The sequence below is a fragment of the Pipistrellus kuhlii genome, unplaced genomic scaffold (genome assembly GCF_014108245.1).
Source record: "Pipistrellus kuhlii isolate mPipKuh1 unplaced genomic scaffold, mPipKuh1.p scaffold_m20_p_14, whole genome shotgun sequence".
Classification (NCBI taxonomy): Eukaryota; Metazoa; Chordata; class Mammalia; order Chiroptera; family Vespertilionidae; genus Pipistrellus; species Pipistrellus kuhlii.
The window spans coordinates 11,735,333-11,757,312 of NW_023425449.1; the positions used below are offsets into that span (position 1 = coordinate 11,735,333).

Here is a 21,980-nt window from a genome sequence, read left to right on the forward strand (position 1 = left end):
AAAACCATACTTTGAATCCTTTTGTGATTCAATAAATACAATTATTTATTATATTTCTAATATTTCTAAAGTACGGTTTAAACAAAAGTATTTGTTGGAAGAGTATAAGAAACAGGCTACGTAAGTACAGTATGTTTATTGCTATGAAAATTAAACTTAGCATTCATTCTTCATTTAAGGCAATTTAGCATTATCTACCTAAAGTAAAATGTTAAATATTCTTTGACCCAGTAATTACACTTATAGAAATTTACTTTATAGAAAAATTTAACCATGTGTGAAATAACATGTGTAAAAATATTCGTAGAACATTATAATGGCAAAAGATTGGAAACAAAAAAACTTTCAACAAATTGGAAACAATTTAAGCTCCATTGAGATGAGTGATTGGCAAAATACACACAGGCATGTTTACATGTATGTATATGTGCATATGCCAGTGGTTATGGTGGAGTGGTCAAGAAACTGGCCTCCAGAGAAGGTAACTGTGGCTGAGAAGCAGGAGTGGAATAGAAACTTAACTTTTTTGTTGAGTGCTGTTTTTGAACCTTTTGAGTTTTTTGTTATGTGCAAATAGTACCTTTCAAAAATTAATTAACTGAAACATTTATTTTGAAATATTGTCATATATCCAAGGATTTTTTTTTGTGCCCATAAATCAAAGACCTATTAGTATTATTATCATGTTGAGTATCTAAATTATTAAATTCCGAGGAAAACAAGAAAGGAGAAAAACACACACAGGAAAGTGAGTCAGATAGCATAAAGTATGATGGCGGAGGTAAATTTAAATGTATCTGATAGCTGATTTTTGGATAGTTTAACCAGTATTTCTTTCTAGTCTTTCTCCCATAACCTTTTCTGATATTTCTAAGAAAATAAATTCTGTTGTTTTTAACTTAGAGTTTTTAACTTAGTGTATAATCCTTCTTAAGAGTACTTTCATCAGGTTCACTTTTCTCCTTTGTAACGTCTATTTTTTTAATCCAAGTTCTTAATAATTCACCCTTTTATTATTACAGTTCCCCCTCCCCCTCTCTTCCTCTTTCTTCCCTTCTCCTTCTCCTTCTCCCTCTTCCTCTCCCTCTCGACACTACAACCAACTGAGCCACACCAGCCAGGGCTCTCCTCACTCTATTTTGTTTCTATATTTTACTGCAGGATTATGCTATCAAAGACATTCTTTTCCTTATATTATTCTCTTGTTTCTATAATTAAAATGGCTCTCACAACATAATTTAATCATCTCATCCCAAGCATGTATGCTTCCTGCCCCACTGTTGCTTGTATCTAAATTCACATAACACCATTTCTCTAAATAATGTTTCTGTCTTGACAAGGCAGATCTTCCTACTGTGTTCTAACATACATTCCCTATCTGTGTGTGTTTGTGCATGTTATTCATATTCTCCTCCTCCTCCTCCCTAAAAGGATCTGTTTCTTTTGAGGCATCTGAGATTGCCTACCTACTCATCTCTTAATTGTATAAGCTGTGTTAAACCATCATAAAGGTAACTTGTATGTCATATTTTAATATTTTTGTATGTGTTTGTGTTTTATTCCTTATTCTAGATAAGTTTCTTAAGGGCCAAGAACATATCTTCAGGTGTGTGTGTGTGTGTGTGTGTGTGTGTGTGTGTGTGTCCTTCCATCAGTGTTTCGCAAATATTTTCAGTGTAGGGCTGGAGTTCCTTCCTTGTTGCCCCACCATTCTCTAGGGCACAGTGTTTGTCTGCTCTCCAGCTTGGCAGAAAGAGGAGAAGTCACGGAAGAGTGCACACAGTGTTTTAAGGCCCAGGTCAGGAAGTGGTGCACAACACAAAGACTTCCATTCCGTTTTGTTCCATTTGTTCCATTCCATTGACAGAACTCAGTATCCTAGCCACAGCTAGCTGAGTGAGGAACTAAGAAAGGTAGGATCTAGCTGGGCCACCAGACACCTAGCCACAACTCTATTTTGGTGGAACCAAGAGTCTACCACAGCTATGTTAATGGAACTTAAGTTACCTGGTGATAAATCTATAACTGTTATAAAATAATTTATTGGTTCTTTGCTATTGACTCTATTATTTCTGTAATCTGGTCAATTCTTACTCATACTTTCCTCAAATGATATATGTTCACCATTTTAAAGCCTCTTCCAAATATCTGTAATTTCTTGTTTAGCACTAAAATTGTTTCGTCTTTAGCACTAAAATTGTTTGTGTTCTTTATTAAAATAACTCAGCTCTTACCTGGGTCTATTTACTGACAGAATGAAAATTATGTTTTGAAGCTGTATTGCCTCCAAATAAGGTCATCTTTCCCAATGATACTTTTAATCTTATCATGTACTTCTCTCACAGTCTTCCTTCTCAATAAAAAATCATCAAAAATCCAGGTCTGTTTTGGTGGTTTGTGTTCTGTTTACCAGATTTGTAACAGTCTCAGATACTTTTGTTAAATTAGGATATAATTTTAAAAAAGTGAAAAGTTGTTTTTTATATATTATAGATATGAGGCAATATTCATTTTCTGAAAAAAATTTATTGCCATTTTTTTTCTCCATTGGAAATGATTACATTTTCAAGACCTAATAAAATAGGTTATATGTAAAAGAAGTAAGAAAATAGTTATCTTCTTTTGACTACTGATTCTGGCTATCAGCTTGTTAAGGTTAATTAAAATCTGTAACTAATACATAATTTTATTTTTATATGTAATGTAATCACCAATCCTTTTAAAAAATTTATCTTTTTTTCAACCTACTCTAAACTGCCTTTGGATAATTATATCTATAAGGTAGCTTTCATTAATGTAGTTTTTTATTAACAGAATTGTATATTTGTGTTTGCGCTTTAATGGTTTTTTTAAAACAAGTAAACTGAAAAGTAAAATCTTTATTTCTAAAGCAGCTCACATGTTATCTATTTTTAAAATTTTTTTTTGTTAATCCTGACCCAAGAATATTTTTTCCATTCATTTTGAGAGAGAGAGTTGGAAGGAAGAGAGTGGAAGGGGTGTGGTGAGAAGAGAGAGATGTGAGAGAGACACATCGATCAGTTGCCTCCCACATGCACCCCAACCGGGGTGTGGGATCAAACCTGCAACCCAGGAAAAGCCCTTGACTGGAAATTGAAAGGGCAGCCCTTCGACATGCAGGCTGGTGCTATAACCATTGTACTACACTGGTCAGGGCAATATTCTCTACTCTTTTTTAAATATATGTATTTTTATTGATTTTGGAGAGGAAGGGAAAGGGAAGAGAGGTAGAAATATCAGTGACAAGAGAGGATCATTGATTGGTTGCCTCCTGCATGCCCCTATTCCCCTGCCTCCTAGGCAATCAGGCCTGCAACCCAGGCATGCACCCTTGACTGGAATCGAACCTGGGACCCTTCCCACTGAGCAAAACCAGCTAGGGCAACATTCTGTATTCTTGACCTATACATTTAATTCTATATGAAAGAACAATCATTGAAGATCCTGGTTTGTGTTTATTTACGTGTTTTAACATTTTTTAGATATAATTCAGATAAATCTTTTAAAATTATATCTTTGAATCTTCTCTAGCATCCATTTATCAAGAATGCAAAGCCTGTATCGATTTTAAGAGACCTGATTGCAGAAGCTATGGAGATCAAAGCTAAAAGACATGAAGAACAGCAGCGAGAATTGGAAGAGGAGGAAGAAAATTCGGTTCGTAATTACCCTAAAAAAATTGATTTCTTTTCTTCTCAGACATTTTCTATAATTTTTTTTAATATCAATAGCAATTACTATTTCATTATACAGATGAGGTACTCTTCATTAAATCTCAAACTATATTTAGTTTGCGTTAAATATTTATCATCTTTTTCTTATATCCTAAGAATTAGTGATTAGTGGCATGTAAGGTGTGCACAGTAGCTAGGAGTGCCGCACTAGAAGATGGGTCACTAGAGAAAGCAGGAGGAACATTTAAGGATCTAGTTTCTTCCGTTAACACTGCATTTTAAAAACAAAACTGGAGAGGAAGCACAATTATAATTAGGATTTTTACTTTTGTTTTAATATTCCTTTTTAATACTTTATGCTCACTTTTCAGTCAGGTATTTATTAGTACTTTTCAAAGTAAACAACGTTGTCCTAGCAGTTGCACAATTTCTGATAAGGTTATGTCCTCAGTAAAGTCTAGTCATCATCCTGCTGTGGTTGTACTCAACTGTCTTTTCTTACCTCTTCGAGCTTCATATGAGTGCCGGGCTGGTGAACAGCTTTTAACTAGCTGTCAGTGGGCAGGTGATTATTTTTTGCTATGCTGTTATCTTTTAATACTTAATTATAGGTTGGTTTCTATTTTTGATGAGTAAGGAATCATTGGCTATGCTAGAATTCATCAGTTTTTACTAGTTTTTAAGACCTTGCTGTAGCCTTGCTACTTTGGTGATATATTTTTTCACTATTTTCTTCTCCATCACTGAGCTCCAGCTATGTTAATCTTATTTCAGATTTCTTTCTTCCTTTTTTGTTTTTAAACATGCCAAGGACCTTTCCTTACTTAGGGCCTTTACATGTCCTGTGCTTGAAACACTTCTTCCCAAGAACTCATTGAGTGACAAGAACTCATTCTTCCCATATTTTAGGCCCCAGCTTTAATATCATATATTCCAAATTTAGCAGCTTAATATAACACACATTTATTATTTCATTGTATTTGTGAGTTATTTCAGGTGTGGCTTAGTTGTATTTTTTTGGCTCGGTTTCTCATGAGATTGTAGTCTAAATGGTGTTGGAGTTGCAGACATCTTAAGGCTTGACAAGGACTGGAGTTCCAAGTTAGCTCACGCATATGGCTGCTGGCGGGCTGCCTCAGTTCCTTGCCATGTGGGAATCTCCATAGGCTGCTTGAGAGTCTTTAGCATGGCAACTGGCTTCTCTAAGAGTGAGTGAGTGATCAAGAGAGAGAACAAGGACGAAATCTCAGTGCCTTTTATGACATAGACTCAGGAGTTGCACACTGACACTTCTACCACATTCTGCTTGTTAAAATAAATTATTAGTCATGGAAAACAGTGGTGTAGAGAACACTAAGAATTGGTGCCTTAGTAGAAGGAACCATTAACTTGGCAGAAACTGACAAATGATTTTTTTTTTTAAAACACTGCACTCTAATAAAAAAAACAAAGCTTGCAGTAACTTAATGAAGAAAAAGGCTGCTAAATTTTGGTAAGAAAGTGCAATGGCATTTTTGCTTATGTGCCTGCCATCCCCTGTTTACTAGCTCAGCAGCAGCGATGGGAACAGTGGTGGAGGTTAGTGGCAGGGAGAAGAGTAAGAACTTTGTTCTAAAAATAAAATAATACTTTGTGCACTTTGGATGATCTAGAAGCTCTCTCAGATCTACAAAAGCTTGCCCTTGTTATTGTCCCTTTGAGTTGGAGCAGCTTCCTGGAAGGAGTCTATCAAAACATCTAAATCTTCGAGCACTGATAAACAAGTTTGACAGAGTTGCAGGATACAAGATCAACACACACACTTATGTTTTTATATACCAGTAGTGAGCAATGCATAAAGGAAATTAAGAAAACAATTTTAGCCGGGACCGGTTTGGCTCAATGGATAGAGTGTCGGCTTGGGGACTGAAGGGTCCCGGGTTTGAATCCGGTAAAGGGCATTACCTTGGTTGCGGGCATATCCCCAGTAGGGGGTGTGCAAGAGGCAGCTGATCAAAGACTCTCTCTCATCGATGTTTCTAACTCTCTGTCTCTCTCCCTTCCTCTCTGTACAAAATCAATAAAATATATTTTAAACATGAAAAAAAAGAAAACAATTTTATTTACAATAGCATCCAAAAGAATGAAATATCTAAGAGTAAATTTAGCTAAGGATATGAAAGACTTGTACAGTGAAAAGTACAAAACATTGCTGAAAGAAATTAAAGAATACCTAAATCAGTGAAGGATATCCCATGTTCATGGATTGGAAGACTTAATATTGTTAAAATGGCAGTATTCCCAGAGCAACTCATAGAATCATTCAATGCCTATCAAATTCCAGTAGTCTTTTTTTTTCAAAATGGAAAGTCAATCTTCTAATTCATATGAAACAAGGGGCCCCAATTAGCTGAAACAAAAACAAATATGCAGGACTCACAGAGATTTTCAAAATCGGCAAGTCCTGATTCATTTTTTTGTTGTTGAATTTTTCTGTCTTACGTTTTTCCTCTCTCTTCTACATTCCATGGTGAAAACGTAGCACAGCTTTTTTTTAGCCGTACATCTACTGATGGGCACTTGGGCTATTTCAAAGTGCATCCAACTGCCATATTCCAAAGTCATCCCATTGTTTTAGGTCTGTGTTACTTGGACCTGTGCATATTTAACGTGAGGGGAGTTAGGTTTCTTCTTTTGAGGGGAGGACTTCAAAATACTGTGGGCAAATTTAAAAGTTTTATTAGGTTTTTATAATTTTTATTTTATTTTAAATAAGCATTTATCCTCAGAAACCAAGCTAGTGTTTCTTGGTAGAACTATTATGTTGTTTTCAATTGAAATAGTAAGAAAAAATAAAAGTCTTTTTAGAGTCACTCTTTAGCAATATTTATATGCTTCACTTTAGATTATTTTCTCAAGCAGTAACTTCCATCTTGAGATCATTTTGTCAGTTGTTGCCTTGAATATGAAACACACACACACACACACACACACCACACAATGGTGATCAGACTTGAACTAATTTTTATTCAAAATTCCTTTTTACGTTTTTAAAACAAATTTCAAATGGCCAAATGTATTTAGAAAAATAGGTAGAGATTTTTATAAAACTACTTTAAGCTTACTAAAAGTGTATTTGAAGAAAGAAAATTTCTTTTATTCTCATTCCTTTACTTCTTGAAATTAGATTAGTAAGGAATATTTATATTTGAGATAGAAGTATTGATTGCAAATTGAAATTCTTTAAAAAGAGATTACTTGCTTTCTCTAATTTCCCCCTTATCATTAAATCATAATTCTAAAAAACGAAAATAAATCTCTACTCAGTATTTACATAGTCACAACCATGTAAACACACAACATATTGTGATTGTATATTCTTTTTGTGATTTCTAGAGCTAATAATTTTCTCAGCTTTTTTATTGTTATTTGTAAATTTTTCTATGTACCTATTACTAATTTGTTCTCAAAGGCTACTTTCCCACATTCTCTGCAGGAGCTGTAAACTCCTCTTTCAAACACGAAACATTTGTTAATGTTGTACTTCTTCCTTGACTTGTTCTTTAGTCTCTATCCTCCTCTAATCTGAACTGATTGCTTTCTAGTCTTGTACAGCTGTCATCCCAATACTTCCTTTCAGCATTATCCTAGATATTCCTTTTTCTCTCTTGTGTAATGGATCCCCTGTTTCCTGGACCATTTCTTTCTCATTTTACTTCCTTATTTTGATGAACTATTTCTCCCAGGGGCTTCCCAACATGAGCAGTTTTTTTTGTGTGTTTTTTCAGGCCTTATATTTCTGACTGTGTCTCAGTTCTACCTTTACTGTTGATTGACTATAAAATTCTGATTGCCAGAGTAGAGGAAGGTTGGAGGACTGGGTAAAAAATATGAAGAGGTTAAGAAATAATAATTGGTAGTTACAAAATAGTCATGGGCTGTATAGTACAGCGAAGGGAATATAGTTAGCAATATTGTGATGACTATGTATGGTTCCAGTTGGGTATTGGAAATATTAGAGGGAACACTTTGTAAAGTATATGATTGTCTAAACATAATGCTGTACACCTTATACCAATATATAATAATATTGAAAGTAGACTAATTGAAAAATAAAATAATAAGAAGAAAAAAATTCTGGGTATAAAGTCCTGCATTAATATTCCCTTAACGTTTTGAAGGCCTTGGTCTATTTTCTAACTTTAGCAGTATTGGTGATGATAAGACAGATGATATTCTGATGCCTAATCCTTTTAATATTATGTGGTAGTTTTTTAGATCTTGACTTTCTCCCTGTTATTTAAATTTTTCATGATGATGTGCCTTGGCAGAGATCTTTTTCAATTCATTGTGTGGAGTGTCTTTTGCCAATTTCAATTTGGAAATACCCTTTAGTTCTGTGCAATTTTATTTTTGCTATTGATCAGTAATTTTTCTCTCTCTCTGGAACTCCTTTTATTTGATTGTTGGGCCTCTTAGATTTATCTTTCAATGATCTTTCTTTCTTTCTTTTTTTTTCTTTTCTTGGAGGTCTTATCAAGGTTATCTTCTACCCTTTTTATTTTTTTTCATATAAAGTATTTTTAAAATTTCCTGCTCTTCCTCATTGTTATCATTACCACTTCCTCCTCCCTTTGTATTTGTTTTGATTTCTGACTACTCACTTGATGAGTTTTCTTTAAATATCTCGTGATTCTAGCTGAGAGAAACACTAAAGTTGCCTACTGGAAACTGTTAAAAGAAAAGAGCTATTTGACTTGACAGCATTACTGTACATGATATTAGGATTCACTGTTTTGGAGCTTGAATTTATTTCTTCTCTTGACTTCTCTCCTAAGCTATGTTTTGGGGTTTTTGTTTTTGGTCTTCTGAATTAGCTACTATTTACATATTTATCTGTTTTCTAGCTTCCAAATTTTTCAGCATTTCTGTTTGCTGTTGTCTTCTACCCCATGCTCTTTGTCTTTATGAGTTTATCCATTTTCTCTGACTTTGTTGTAATTTGAGAGTGTTTGGGGAGGGAAAACCATAAATCAATGGGTTCAATCTTTCATTTGTCATTTGGAAATGGAAACTCATGCTTATTTGTCATTTCTTGGGTATTCTAAATTATAATTTTAGATATTGAATTTTTAATGCGATGATAATATATCTTTATATTATAAATAAATTTATAAAACTTTACAAGTAAATTTATAAAACTCGTCATATATTTATAATGATTATGAAATTTTTGAGTACTCATAAATTAGCATAATTCACAAAAAACTATAGTCTTTAATTCTGGATAATTTATAAATCAAAGTGATCTAAGAAGGGAAGGGAAAACTTAAAAAAGATAACATTACAAAAAATCAAGGCAATTTAAGGCAAGTCAGACCAAATTAGTAGTATAAGAATAGAAGTAAATGGGTATTTCTCTTTTTGTGATCCACTGTGTCTTTTATAAAATAATTTTCTTTAGGGTGGAACAAAGGTCCAGTCTTAGACCCTCTACCATATGAGAACAGGTGTGGAATTATGAGCCATTATCTGATGGATTCTCTGCTTGCCTTGACATCTGTATCTTTGAAGTCAGGGTTGTTGCTTTGCAATCTTGCCTTATTTTCATTTATAATTCATCTTGGTTATGTTTGGCCCATAAAACTTGTTTTTTTGGAGGGGAATTTGCTCCAATTTGGGTTTCATTTGGCCAAATCTGGTAGATATGGTACTGGAGACTTACTATCCTTTAGGCTCTGACAAAATTTGAGTGTATATCTTGATATCCTACTTGTTTTCACTGAGATTTATTCCCATTCTTTCCTTCCTTCCTCCTCTTTTTTTTTTTTTTAATGTATGTTTATTGATTTCAGAGAGGAAAGAAGAGGGAGAGACAGAGAGAGCTAGAAGCATCAATGATGAGAGAGAATCATTGATTGTCTGCCTTTTGCATACTCCACACTGGAGATGGAGCCCTGACTGAGAATCGAACCACAACCCTCCAATTCATAGGCCGAAGCTCAACCACTGAGCCATGCTTTTCTTCCTTTTTGATTATTTTGAAGATGAATGATCTTTTCAGCATTGTGCAAGATCTGTGGTACCAAGTTTACTTCCACATTTTTTTTTTTTTTAAAGTCCAGAGAATCTGTACTCTTTGATAGCCTTTATAGCAACTATCGTTAGTCTTGACCCCTGGGTTGGTCTTTGTCCATTGACTGGGCTAACTGACTTGTGAACCTCACTGTAAAAGATGTTAGAATTCACTACTTTGCAGCCTGAATTTGCTTGCCACTTATGGAGCCAGTTTGTCACTGGACTACTGAAAAATTTGAAATAATGTAGATTATTTTTTTCCCCTGATTTCAAAAGTCTAGATCTGTAAAATTCACCATATTGAGTTGCTGCATTATCAGAGATTTATATTTGATATTCAGTATTAACTCTTGAGCCCATTGTAGTCGTGCCTTTTCCATTTTGAGTGAGTGTAATTTTAAGAGAATTTGTGGGTTACACCAATATCCACTTATAGATTTTCCAAATTGAATTTAATTTCACATAGTTCAGCTTATTAAAGTTGGAGAAAAATGTGTGGCCTAAAATTAAATTGACATTTCCATCAACTCTCAATGTGACTTTTGAAAAGGAAATACTTTACGATAACCATTTCAAGTTATATTGTTTTTAAAATGTGTATGCTATACACCTGTGTCCTGGGTAACTATTATAAACAAACCTCTTTAAAAAATTTTTTTTTATTCAAGAAAAGTTCAGGACATGATTGGAAATAGTGCCTTATGAATTTGATTTTTATACTTATTACAGAAAAAGCTTGTCTGGTGAGAATACATCTTGACAAACTAACATGTTTTGATAAGTGTTGAGGTAATTGTATAGACTTTTGAAATTAAACAAAGTGCAAACAGAGATTTCTGCAGCAGGTTAATCTTAGTATCAAGGTTTTTGTGTTAGTTTAAGCATTGCTAAACATGACAAAGGTCGCCTTTCTTTTGGCATTTCTGAGCATGTGATATAAATTTTGTGCTGAGATGGGTCAACTGTATTACCTAGTAAGAAATAATTTGTTTCCTGGGTATTAGTGTAAGAAATTCCTACTTTTTAGTGTGAGTTGATGAAGTAATACAACTATATTTGTTCATATTTACTGTAAATGCCCAAGTTGCTTATAGAAAGTCCATTTTTTAAAGAGTGTCTACTAACAGAATTGGTCTTTCTACTGAATACAACTTTTTAAAGTAAGTACAATTTTGTTGTTGCCAAGGAACATTCATAGCGGGGTATAAAGCAAAGCTGTGTGAATTCTTTCTGCAATATAGAACTTTTTTTTTTTTTTTTCAAAATTAAATATTTATTGTTGAAAGTATTATTATATATGTCCTCTTCCTCCCCTCCCCCATTGACCCCTTCTAGCCTGTCCCCATGCCCTTCCCTAGACCCACACCCCCCTATTATTTGTGTCTATGGGTTATGCATATATATGCATACAACTTCTTTGGTTGATCTACCTGCCCCCGCCTTCCCTCTGAGATACCACTGTCTAGTCCATACTTCTAAGTCTCTGGATCTATTTTGTTCAGTGGTTTATTTTGTTCATTAGATTTTCACATATGAGTGAGATTATGAGATACTTATCTTTCTCTGACTGGCTTATTTCACTTAGCATAATACTCTCCACGTCCCTCCATGCTGTCTCAAAGGATAAGAGATCCTTCTTTTTTATAGCTCCATAGTATTCCATTGTGTAATGGTACCACAGCTTCTTTATCCTCTCATCTACTTATGGGCACTTGGGCTGTTTCCAGATCCTAGCTATTGTAAATTGTGCTGCTATAAACGTAGGGAGACAGATATTCTTTCTGATTAGTGTTTTGGTTTTCTTAAGATATAATCCTAGAAGTGGGATCACTAGGTCAAATATAAGTTCCATTTTTAATTTTTTGAAGAAACTCCATACTGTTTTCCATAATGGCTGCATCAGTCTGCATTCCCACCAGCAGTGTACTAGGGTTCCCTTTTCTTCACATCCTCACAGGCACTTGCCATTTGTTGATGGTAGCCATTCTTGACAGTTGTAAGGTGATACCTCATTGCTGTTCGAATTTGCATCTAATAAAGAATGCCTTTTTAAAAGTAAGTTATGCTTCAGGTCATCCTTTTTTTTTTTTTTTTTTTTTTTTTTTTTTTTTTAACAGCATATATATATTGAAATTTACTAAATACTTTATTCTAAGAGAGTCTCACAGATTTTCTGGTTAAATAATGGATTCCAGAGTTCTGTCCTTTCAATACAATAAGTTGAATCACTTAAAGTTTGTGTACTTTAGTTACCAGTAATGGGAAAATTATTCCTTGGGATGTGCGATATTTAATATAATATATAGAACATTCAGCAAATGGCTAGATCATTTGATCTTTCCCTTTGTGCATTTGAACTATCTTGGTATTTCTAGAGAGGGAAAATCCAACAGTGTTTGGTTTTTAATGTGAGAAATTTCTGATTTAATTAATAATTAATACAGGCTGAGGCTGAGGCATCAGAATTTTTTTTAAATCTCTCTAGCTGATTCTAAAGTGGATGAAAACCAGTAAGTTCTAGCATTGGGCTTCATGACATAAGCATTTATTCTGAAATAAAAATTTACTCAATAAGTATTTATTTGAATTAAAAAGTTTTTTCTTCATTTATGTTTTTTAAATTAACTTATAATTTTTAAATAGTTTTAGATTTACAGAATTACAAAAATAATAGATTCCATATACTCCATATTCATTTTTCCCTATTACATATTATTATGGTACACGTGTCACAATTAATGAAACGATATTGATACTTATTATTATTATTTTATTTTATTTTATTTTTAAAATATATTTTATTGATTTTTCACAGAGAGGAGGAGAGAGGGATAGAGATTTAGAAACATCAATGAGAGAGAATCATCGATTAGCTGCCTCTTGCACACCCCCTACTGGGGATATGCTCGCAACCACGGTACATGCCCTTGACCAGAATCGAACCCGGGACCTTTCAGTCTGCAGGCCAACGCTCTCCCACTGAGCCAAACCTGTCCCGGCTATTATTTTTATTATTTTTTAAAGTCTTTATTGTTGAGAGTAATAAATGTCCCTCTTTTGTTCCCCCCTTTTCCCCCTTCCACCCAGTTCCTGTCTTGCCCCAAGCTATCACCATCCTATTATCTGTGTCCATAGGTAATACATATCCTATATAATAAAAGGGTAATATGCAAATCGACCAAATTACAGAATGGCTTGTCACTATGACACACACTGACCACCAGGGGGCAGATGCTCAATGCAGGAGCTGCCCACTGATGATCAGTACACTTTCATAGGGGGAGCACTGCTCAGCCAAAAGCCAGCTCACAGCTGGTGAGCGTAGGGACGGTGGTAGGAGCCTCTCTTGCTTCCATGGCAGCACTAAGGATGTCTGACTATAGTTTAATTGGACATCCCCCGAGGGCTCCCAGACTGCGAGAGTGTGCAGGCTGGGCCAAGGAACCTCCCTCCCCCAAGTGCATGAATTTCGTGCACCGGGCCTCTAGTATGCATATAAGATTTTTGGTTAATCTCTTCCCATCCTCCCACCCTGCTTCCCTCTGAGATTAGTCAGTGTATTCCATGTTGCATGCTTCTGATTTCTATTTTTTTTTTAATTACATACATGTTATTTTCAAAACTTGAATGTCAAGAGCAAAACTCTGGCTATTAAATAATAACAACAATGCCAATGAAAAACAACAATATGAGAAATCAGAACTATGGACATATTAACATTTTTAGCTATTAAATGAGTCTCTTGTTGCTGGTGTAGATTTACTCAGAGTCCTTGGACTTGCTGCACAAGACTGCAGAAGACGTGATTTCTATTTTATTCACCACGTTATTTTATTCATTGGGTTTCTTGTTTACTTTTAGATTCAATTGTTGACAGATATGTATTTATTGCCATTTTATTCATCTTTTTATCTTTTTTTCTTCTTTTTATTCGTCTTCCTCTTCTTAAAAAATATCCTTCAGCATTTCATGTAGTACTGTTTTGGTGGTGATGAACTCCTTTATTTATTTATTTATTTATTTATTTATTTATTTATTTATTTGAAGCTCTTTATCTGACCTTCAATTCTAAATGAGAGCTTTGTTGGGTAGAGTAATCTCGGTTGTAGATCCTTGCTATTTATCACTTTGAATATTTCTTCCCACTCCCTTTTGGCCTGCAAAATTTCTGTTGAGATATCAGCTGACATTGGTATGGGTGCTCTCTGTAGGTAAATAACGGATTTTCTCTTGCTGCTTTTAAAGTTCTCTCTTTTTCTTTAACACTTGGCATTTTAATTATGATGTGTCTTCATGTGAACCTCTTTGGGTTCCTTTTGTTTGGGGTTTTCTGTGCTTCCTGGACTTGTAAGTCTATTTCTTTCACCAGGTAGGGGAAGTTTTCTGTAATTATTTCTTCAAATAGGTTTTCAGTATGTTGCTCTCACTATTTTCCTTTTGCACCTTCATAATGTGAATGTTGTTACACTTGAAGTTGTCTCAGAAGTTTCTTTCACTATCTTCATATTTTTGCTCTTCTAATTGAGTGGGTTTTTTTTTTCTTTCTTCCTTATATTCCATATCCCTGATTTAATTCTCAGAGTCCTCTACTTCACTGTTGAATCCCTGTAAATTATTCTTTCTTTCCATTAGTTATGCTTAATTTCTGACTGGCCTTTGAACTCTATGTGTAGTAGCTTGCTTTCTTCCATTTCTTGCATTTACAGCATGTTTCTTTGTCTGTGCATTTTGGCTGCCTCCCTGTTTGTTTCTATGTGTTAGGTAGAGCTGTTATGTTTCCTGGAATTGGCAGATAGGTGTTTTGTGGCTTAGCCTCCTCAGTCACCTGAGCTGGGGACTCTAGGTGTTTCCCTGTATAGGCTGCGTACAGGTTTGTTGTAGTTGAGCCTTGATTGGCGTCACTGGGAGGAGTTGATGTCACTGGGAGGTATTGGCCTCTAGGCCAATTGGCTGTGAGGACCAGCTGTGTTTACAGTGGAATAGCTTATATGCAGGAGACACCCCTATGGAGCAGGACTTGCTTCAGTGGGGCTTTGGTGCTCACTGAGTCTGACCCTTGAGTGTGTTGCTTGTAGATGTGTAGAGTTGTAATCTGATATAGTAGAAGCTGTCCACCAGGTGACTGGCTCTGGAGCCTCTGGGGAAGCTGCAAAGTCAGCCACTGCCTGGGGCCACCTAACAGGAGCTACAGAGAGATATCTGCATTTGGCTGCTATTTGTATTGGGCTAGGATGTGCCCAGGAGAAGCCCAGCTGTGAAGCAAGTCAGGCTGGTTTTTGTGCTGGGTCTTGAGCCTTTTATTGATAGGTTTAGGGCACATTGATTCTAGCTGCTGCTTATTTAAGAGATTTTAGCAAGCCAGGATAGGCCAATTATATGGAAAAGCAGCTGCAAACAGCTTGGGTGGGGCAGCAAATTGGATGGGGCAAGGTCTCAGGAAATCATCAGGGTCGAGCAAACAATATGGACCACACTGATGGAAACTCAGATATGGCTGCCAGTCAACTCTGTGATGGGGGAGATTCTGCCTCAGGAACAATCACCCCTGTGAGCACCCCTGTCTGGGAGAAAGCTGCCTCCAAGTTACTGCCCCAATGCCAGACAGTATGTCCCTGGCTTACTCCAAAGCCACTGCCTGGCAGCAGAGCTCCGAGGAATCGGGACTGGGTAAGTTTGTATGCTGCCCATTAAGAAGTATGGGACTGTAGCAGTCTTAAAATTGGATTCTGTGAGTCTTCAAACTTTATTTTTCTTATTTAGTATTGTGTTAACTGTTCTAGGTATTTTGCCTTTCTGTATAATCTTTAGAATAATTTTGTCCACATTCAAAAATTACCTTGTTGGAATTTTTATTGGGATTGAATTGAATCTATACATTAAGTTAGGAAGAAATTGAGTCTTCCAATCCATGAACATGGAATGTCTCTGTTTATTTAGGGCTTTGATTTCTTTCTTCAGTGCACATAGATTCTGTACACATTTTGTTAGACCTAAATGTGTTTTAGTGCTATTAAAAGTGTTTTTTATTACACATTCTAATTATTTATTGCTGGTATTTAGAAAGCAAATGATTTTTTTTTTTTTTTTTTTATTTTTTTTTACGTTGCCCTTATATCCTATGACTTTGCTATACTCATTATTTCCAGGAGTTTTTGGTACATTCCTTGAAATTTTCTACTTTCTTGTTATCTATGAATAAAAATAGTTTTATTTCTTTTCAATTTTTATAACTTTTTTTTTCTTGATTTACTGCATTCTAGACTTCAATTTTCTCCTAACTTTTATAAGTTTCTGTATCTTAACTAGGTTTTTCATTCTCCCTGTTTCAGAGGATACATATATTTTCCATTCATAAAAATTTTTACAGAAGAAAAAGAAGACATGGTATTTGCTTGCAAAAAGATGGCAGTCTAGTGGGGAAGGCAGCAAATGAACTGATACCTGATCAAAGTGCAGCATGATAGTACAGTGATAGAGATATGCATAAAGAACAGGACTTCTTTTATTGCCTCTTGATTTTCCAACTTCCTACTCCCTTAAAAGGCCCTCTCTGATTGCCTTTTCAGTCAGTCATGTTATCCCTTCCTCCCAGGACCTTACTCCTTAGCCCAAAAATGTAATTATATTTTTACCATTGAAAAAGGGGAACAAATCAGCAACAGTATGTTCTCCACCAAATTTCTTGATAGAATAGTCAGAGCTTTTGTTTCTTCACTTCACCACACTCTCTCCACATACTGTACTGTGCCTGAAACACTTTCAACGGTTCTCTTTCTAGGGCAGCTTTCTGAGTGAGATGAGATCACTTCAGTATTGGTTTAATTTGAGGCGCCCTTGGGTCATCCACGTCATTTTGTGTAGCAGGCAGTTGGCTATGCAAGTTTGAATTCCAAGGGAGAACTCAGGCAATTAGGGAAACAGCAGGATTTCTACAGCTGATAGAGAAACTATCAGCAAAGATGGGATTCTCAAAAGGTTTTTAAAGAAAAACATAGGTTTTGCATTTTCCTAGACTACTTCTTAGCTTCACCCTCATTTTCCTGCTTAACTCATCCTTCAGGAGCCATCCTGGTCATTGACTCCTCTGGAAATGGAGACCTTCCCTAGTGCTCTCCACATCCAGCTAGGCCAGTGCCCTCCCTGCTCTCTTGAGAAAGTACTTATCTCCCTGTATTTAATTTTCTTCTTTCTAACTCCACCAAACTGCACATTTAAGGACAAATATTATATCTTTATACATTGCCTGGCATACAATAAGTGTTTACTAATGATTACTTAATTGATACTTATTGAATCAATAAATGTATGTATAAAATTGCTTTATAATAGGTTCTACTTTACCCCTGTTATTTAGTACTAGAGGCCCCGAACACAAATTCGTGCATGTGTGGGGTCCCTTGGCCTGGCCAGCGATTAGTGCCAGCTGGCCTGGGGGAGGGACAGTGGGAAATTGGCCAGCTGGGGGAACACCAATGACCATCTGGCTGGCGGCTGGGAGGAACTGTGGAAGGGTGGCTATGGAAACGCACTGACCAGCAGGGGGCAACTTCTGCATTGAGCATCTGCCCCCTGGTGGTCAGTGCACGTCATAGTGACCGGTCGTTCCACTGTTTGGTTGATTTGCCTATTATTATATAGGAAGATAAGAGTATCATCAACATAGGATGTATTTGCATTTTAAAATAATAAGGTGCGTAATGAATAATATGTGAAATATTTGATTAGCAATGCTTAAGTCAAACATGTGATAAGTAAAGGGTGTATCAAAAAGTGTATGCACCTTTAATAGTTGATAGCTCAATTGATATTTCCTTCTTTCCAGACTTAATCCACTGGAATGAGTAATTATTCAAAGTATATATTTTTGGAGGGACACCTTGTACTTGGTTTTGGGGAAATTTGTTGTTGTTGTTGCCGCCTTGACGCTCCTCTGCCCCAGAATTTCATTAGTGCCATGAATTTCAGTAGTGTAAACTGAATATTAAAATTAATATTGTCACTTTTTTGTGCTTCAATTTTATGTTTAGGAAACTGACTGACTTCTTAAAGTCATTTTATATTATAATTTCTAAGTTTTTGCAAGTGATATTTCTTCTGCTAAGTATGTATTTAAGTTTTTGCTATTAATAATTATCATAATGGAACAGGAGTAAGAGAAAGAAAGAATGAGAAAAAGAAACTGTTTTCAAAGATAAATTAGCTCTTAATTATATTTGTTCTAGGAACATAAGGTTATAATTATAAATCTTTTTGTGTAAATGCAGTTTAGAATGCAGTGATAAAGTAATATGAATATTTGATATTTCCTGTTACTGACTATAGGCAGCATGCCCCTACATAGATATTGCTTATTTAAAAATATAATTTAATTTGCCCGGTTAGTGTGGTTCAACGTGATCACTTGGCTCCCATATGCACCCCAATCTAGGTATGTAACTAATCAGGAATCGAACCCACAACCTTTGGTGTTCAGGGGAATGCTCCAACCAGCTGAGCCACCTAGCCAAAGCTAAAATATGTCAGTTTTTTTTGTGTTTTTTTTTTTAAAGTTATTGTCCACTAGTTGATTTCTTAAAGGAACTGATAATATGTTAGTAAATGTAATAATCTGTTTTATGAACCTGTTTTATCTATGTAGGTCTCCAATTGATTTGTCCTAGTCTTTTGTCTTTGGTGCCCTCTTGTGGATTGTTTTTATAAACTTCTTGTAACAACTGTTTTTAAAGGTGTTACTTTTATTTTAAAATACTTGATTTTTATAATTTTATTTATATTTTGTTAATCTTTTGACAAGCCTTTGGCTGTGAGAGAGAAAAGTCACATTTAAGACTGCTTTTAGCCGAAACCGGTTTGGCTCAGTGGTAGAGCGTCTGTCTGCGGACTGAAAGGTCCTGGGTTCGATTCCGGTCAAGGGCATGTACGTTGGTTGCGGGCACATCCCCGGTGGGGGGTGTGCAAGAGGCAGCTGGTCGATGTTTCTCTCTAATCGACGTTTCTAGCTCTCTATCTCTCTCCCTTCCTCTCTGTAAAAAATCAATAAAATGTATTAAACAAACAAACAAACAAACAAAAAAGATTGCTTTTACTTTCAATTTACTCTCTTGTATATCAGTATTGTGCACATGGGATGTAGAATAATCTTTTGTTCGGAAACTTTTAATATAATGCCAAGAACTTGTGCATTCTTGCTTCATTGAGCCTCTGAAGTCCTGCCCACACACCTTCTCACCATTTAGCTTGCTGTACTGATGAACAAGTCTTTTATGATTCTTGGAGATCCCGAAAGCTTTGATGTAACTTTAAAACATGCCTATGAACATGCAAAGGCGTTATTTTTTGAAAGCTGAAATTTCTGTTTGATGGGGACAGGTATGTCAAAGACAGCAGCTGAGTAAGTTCTTATGCTGCTTTTGCAGTGAAATTGAAGGACCACCTACTTATAACAATGAAAAGAAAGTTCATTCTTTGTTCAGATTTCAGATACTGCAAATCATAGTAAATTTTAATTGGTAGATAATTTATGCTTTCAGCCTGTCAAACATTTTATCATTACTTAATAATTATCTGCTTACTAAGTACTTAAAACTATCTGCTCTAATTAGTTAAGAGCAAGTTTGTAGAAGAATACTTTTGATATTTTCTCAGTACTTCTGAGCTCAGTTTGGCTTGAAGATGATACTGAGACTAGAGTTAACCAGTTGATCCTTCTGTGGGCCTTTTCACTTGTAACATAGAAACAATAACTACTACAGGGAGTATTGATAACAGGGCAATGGGGTAAATGCTATCCTTCACCATATGTGGAAATAGAATTTGGGTCAGGCCAATAGTTTTACTTTGCTTTTCAAGAGAGTGTTTTTAGTTTAATGGTACATAGGGCTCATCCATGTTGTGAAAATACAAGCAAATGTGCAATAGGACCCTTTGATTTTTGCCCTTTTTACCTCAATAATTGAAATTCATTTATTGACACAGGCTAGCATGTTAACATAATCAGCAACCTCTGATTTAGTAATGCACAAGGAGAGAAGTAAAAGATTCCTGGCACAGTTTTCCCCAATTTTATGCTCACTTCCTTAAAGTTGCATTGCACATGCTGTGCAGATCTATTTGACTCTTTCATCACAAATTAATAATCATTTTTCAGTGCCTTTAATATATTAGTATTCTGAAGTACCAAATTTCATTAAGTTGTTTTTTCATTTTTTCATTACAAATAATTGGCATTATCTATTTTGTTTTCTGTCTTCATCACTTCAAATTAGAATCTTTTACAATTTTCTCTTTAGAGTCAGTTTGGTCTCTTTAGGTTCATAATATTGAAGTTATCTTTGAGCCATTATATTTGACTGTCCAGCAGGTTTCTAGAATATTTTGATTCTTGCATGATTTCTTTCAGATTTGACTTGTCATTTCTGTTTCTTTGTGACCCTTCTTAGGATAGGCTCTCCTTACCTCAAATCTGGATTTCAGTAATAACCTTCTGATTCCAGGCTTTCTGTCTCCAGTTTTCTTCTCTAATTCATCCTTTAGTTTCCCAGTTCCCATCACTCCTCTGCCAAGCAATTTATGCCATTTCCCACTGCGTAAGGCATGCTATAAACTGTTGGCCATCCCTTAATGCAACCAAACTCACTGTTTTCCATGCTAGCTGGAGTATTTCTACCTTTGTGTTTGTTATCTTTTTAAAACCTAGAATTTTATTTATTTTTCTAGCAAGGCAAATATATTTGCTCTAGAATGTTATTTTTTTAAAAATCTATTCTTTCCTCTCTTTCTCCTAGAAATCTTTATCTTAGAAAGATATCTTCTTATTATTTTATTTATCTTCCTAAAATAATATTAAATACATCTGTATTGCCAATGCAATACATAACAGGACATTATCAGTATAGAGAGCAATTTTCAACCAATGTCCCCCAGAATTTTAAAACATGCAATACCTAAGAATTTAGTCAAGGGCTCTGACCTCTTTTCCCTTTGACTGTTAAATTAAAAAAATGACAACAGCCAACACAACAATAGCCATCTGGTGTGAAATATATATATAGAGAAAGAGAAACACTGACTATGAGAGAGAATCATTGTTCCGCTGCCTCCTACATACCTTCCCAATGGGGATCAAGCCCACAACCCAGGCATGTGCCCTGACTGGGAATCGAACTGTGACCTCCTGGTTCATAGGTCAATGCTCAACCACTGAGACATGACAGCTGGATTAAATGCCCTATCTTGTACCATAAGTATATAGGTCATATAATAGAGTTGTATCTTTTTGGTCATGTCACATAATAAGGTTGTATCTGATTAATGGTTAATTCTTGGCACCAGAATAGTTGAACAATCTCAATGTTGCAAATGACAAACGCTTTCTAAAACATTGGTGTTAATATCCTTAAAATCAGACAAGTAGTAGTTGCCAATCCTTTAAAGTAGTAGGTATTGCAAATGTAAAGATACCTAATGTAGCCTCTGATTATTTCTCAGGCTGTTGTAGCATAAATCTGTCTTAGCAATGGAGTAGGATTTCCTAATAATGTTTTCAAATATTTGTATTCCATGTGGATTTTATGATTCATAACCTGGATTACCATCAGTACTCTGTTTTGCATTCCTGGCACATGATGACCACTGATTGAAAATGCTATTGTATTCCTTACTGGAATTGGCTGCTTTCTACAGTGGGAAGCATCTGCTCTGCAGACCTTTTTCTATAAAGTATCAACATGTTTTTCTTCTGTGAGGAATAACAGAGTACATATAAATGAAGTATAGCTTTAGAAAAACTTTGTAAATATCTATCTTATTATAAATAAAAAGTATCAAATGAAATTTTAACAATAATGTATAATATCAAGTTTTTCAGAATTAATAATTTTCAAAAAGTAGAAAGTGTTGCTGAAGAGTTTTTAAGACCATCACCAAATGAGTTTTCTAATTTCATACAAACCAGTTCTCATTTCATCTGGACTTCATTAATTACTGTTTGAGTGCCATCGTCTCATTAGTGAATTGAGTGCTCACTTTTTTTTTCATTGCCATTTTTTTTTTTTTTTTTTTACTGACAATTTGTAAATTAGATTAGCATCCTTTAGCAAAGTGACTATGCAAGTAAAAATAAGCCCTGGCCAGTGTGGCTCAGATTAGATCGGCTTACATACCGAAGGGTCTCAGGTTCAATTCCTGGTCAAGGGCATGTACCTGGGTTACAGCTTGATCCCTAGTCCC

General features: G+C 35.2%; 1 protein-coding gene across 5 annotated transcripts in view; it reads left to right on the forward strand.

The window, feature by feature from the left end:
• Window positions 1-21,980, forward strand: part of STK3 (serine/threonine kinase 3) — a 195,186-nt gene that overhangs the window by 104,406 nt on the left and 68,800 nt on the right. For all 5 annotated transcript variants that reach the window (XM_036436767.2, XM_036436768.2, XM_036436765.2 and 2 more), the window contains one exon: window positions 3,553-3,678. In XM_036436767.2, coding sequence (XP_036292660.1) covers window positions 3,553-3,678 — 126 coding nt within the window. The remainder of the gene's footprint in view (window positions 1-3,552; window positions 3,679-21,980) is intronic.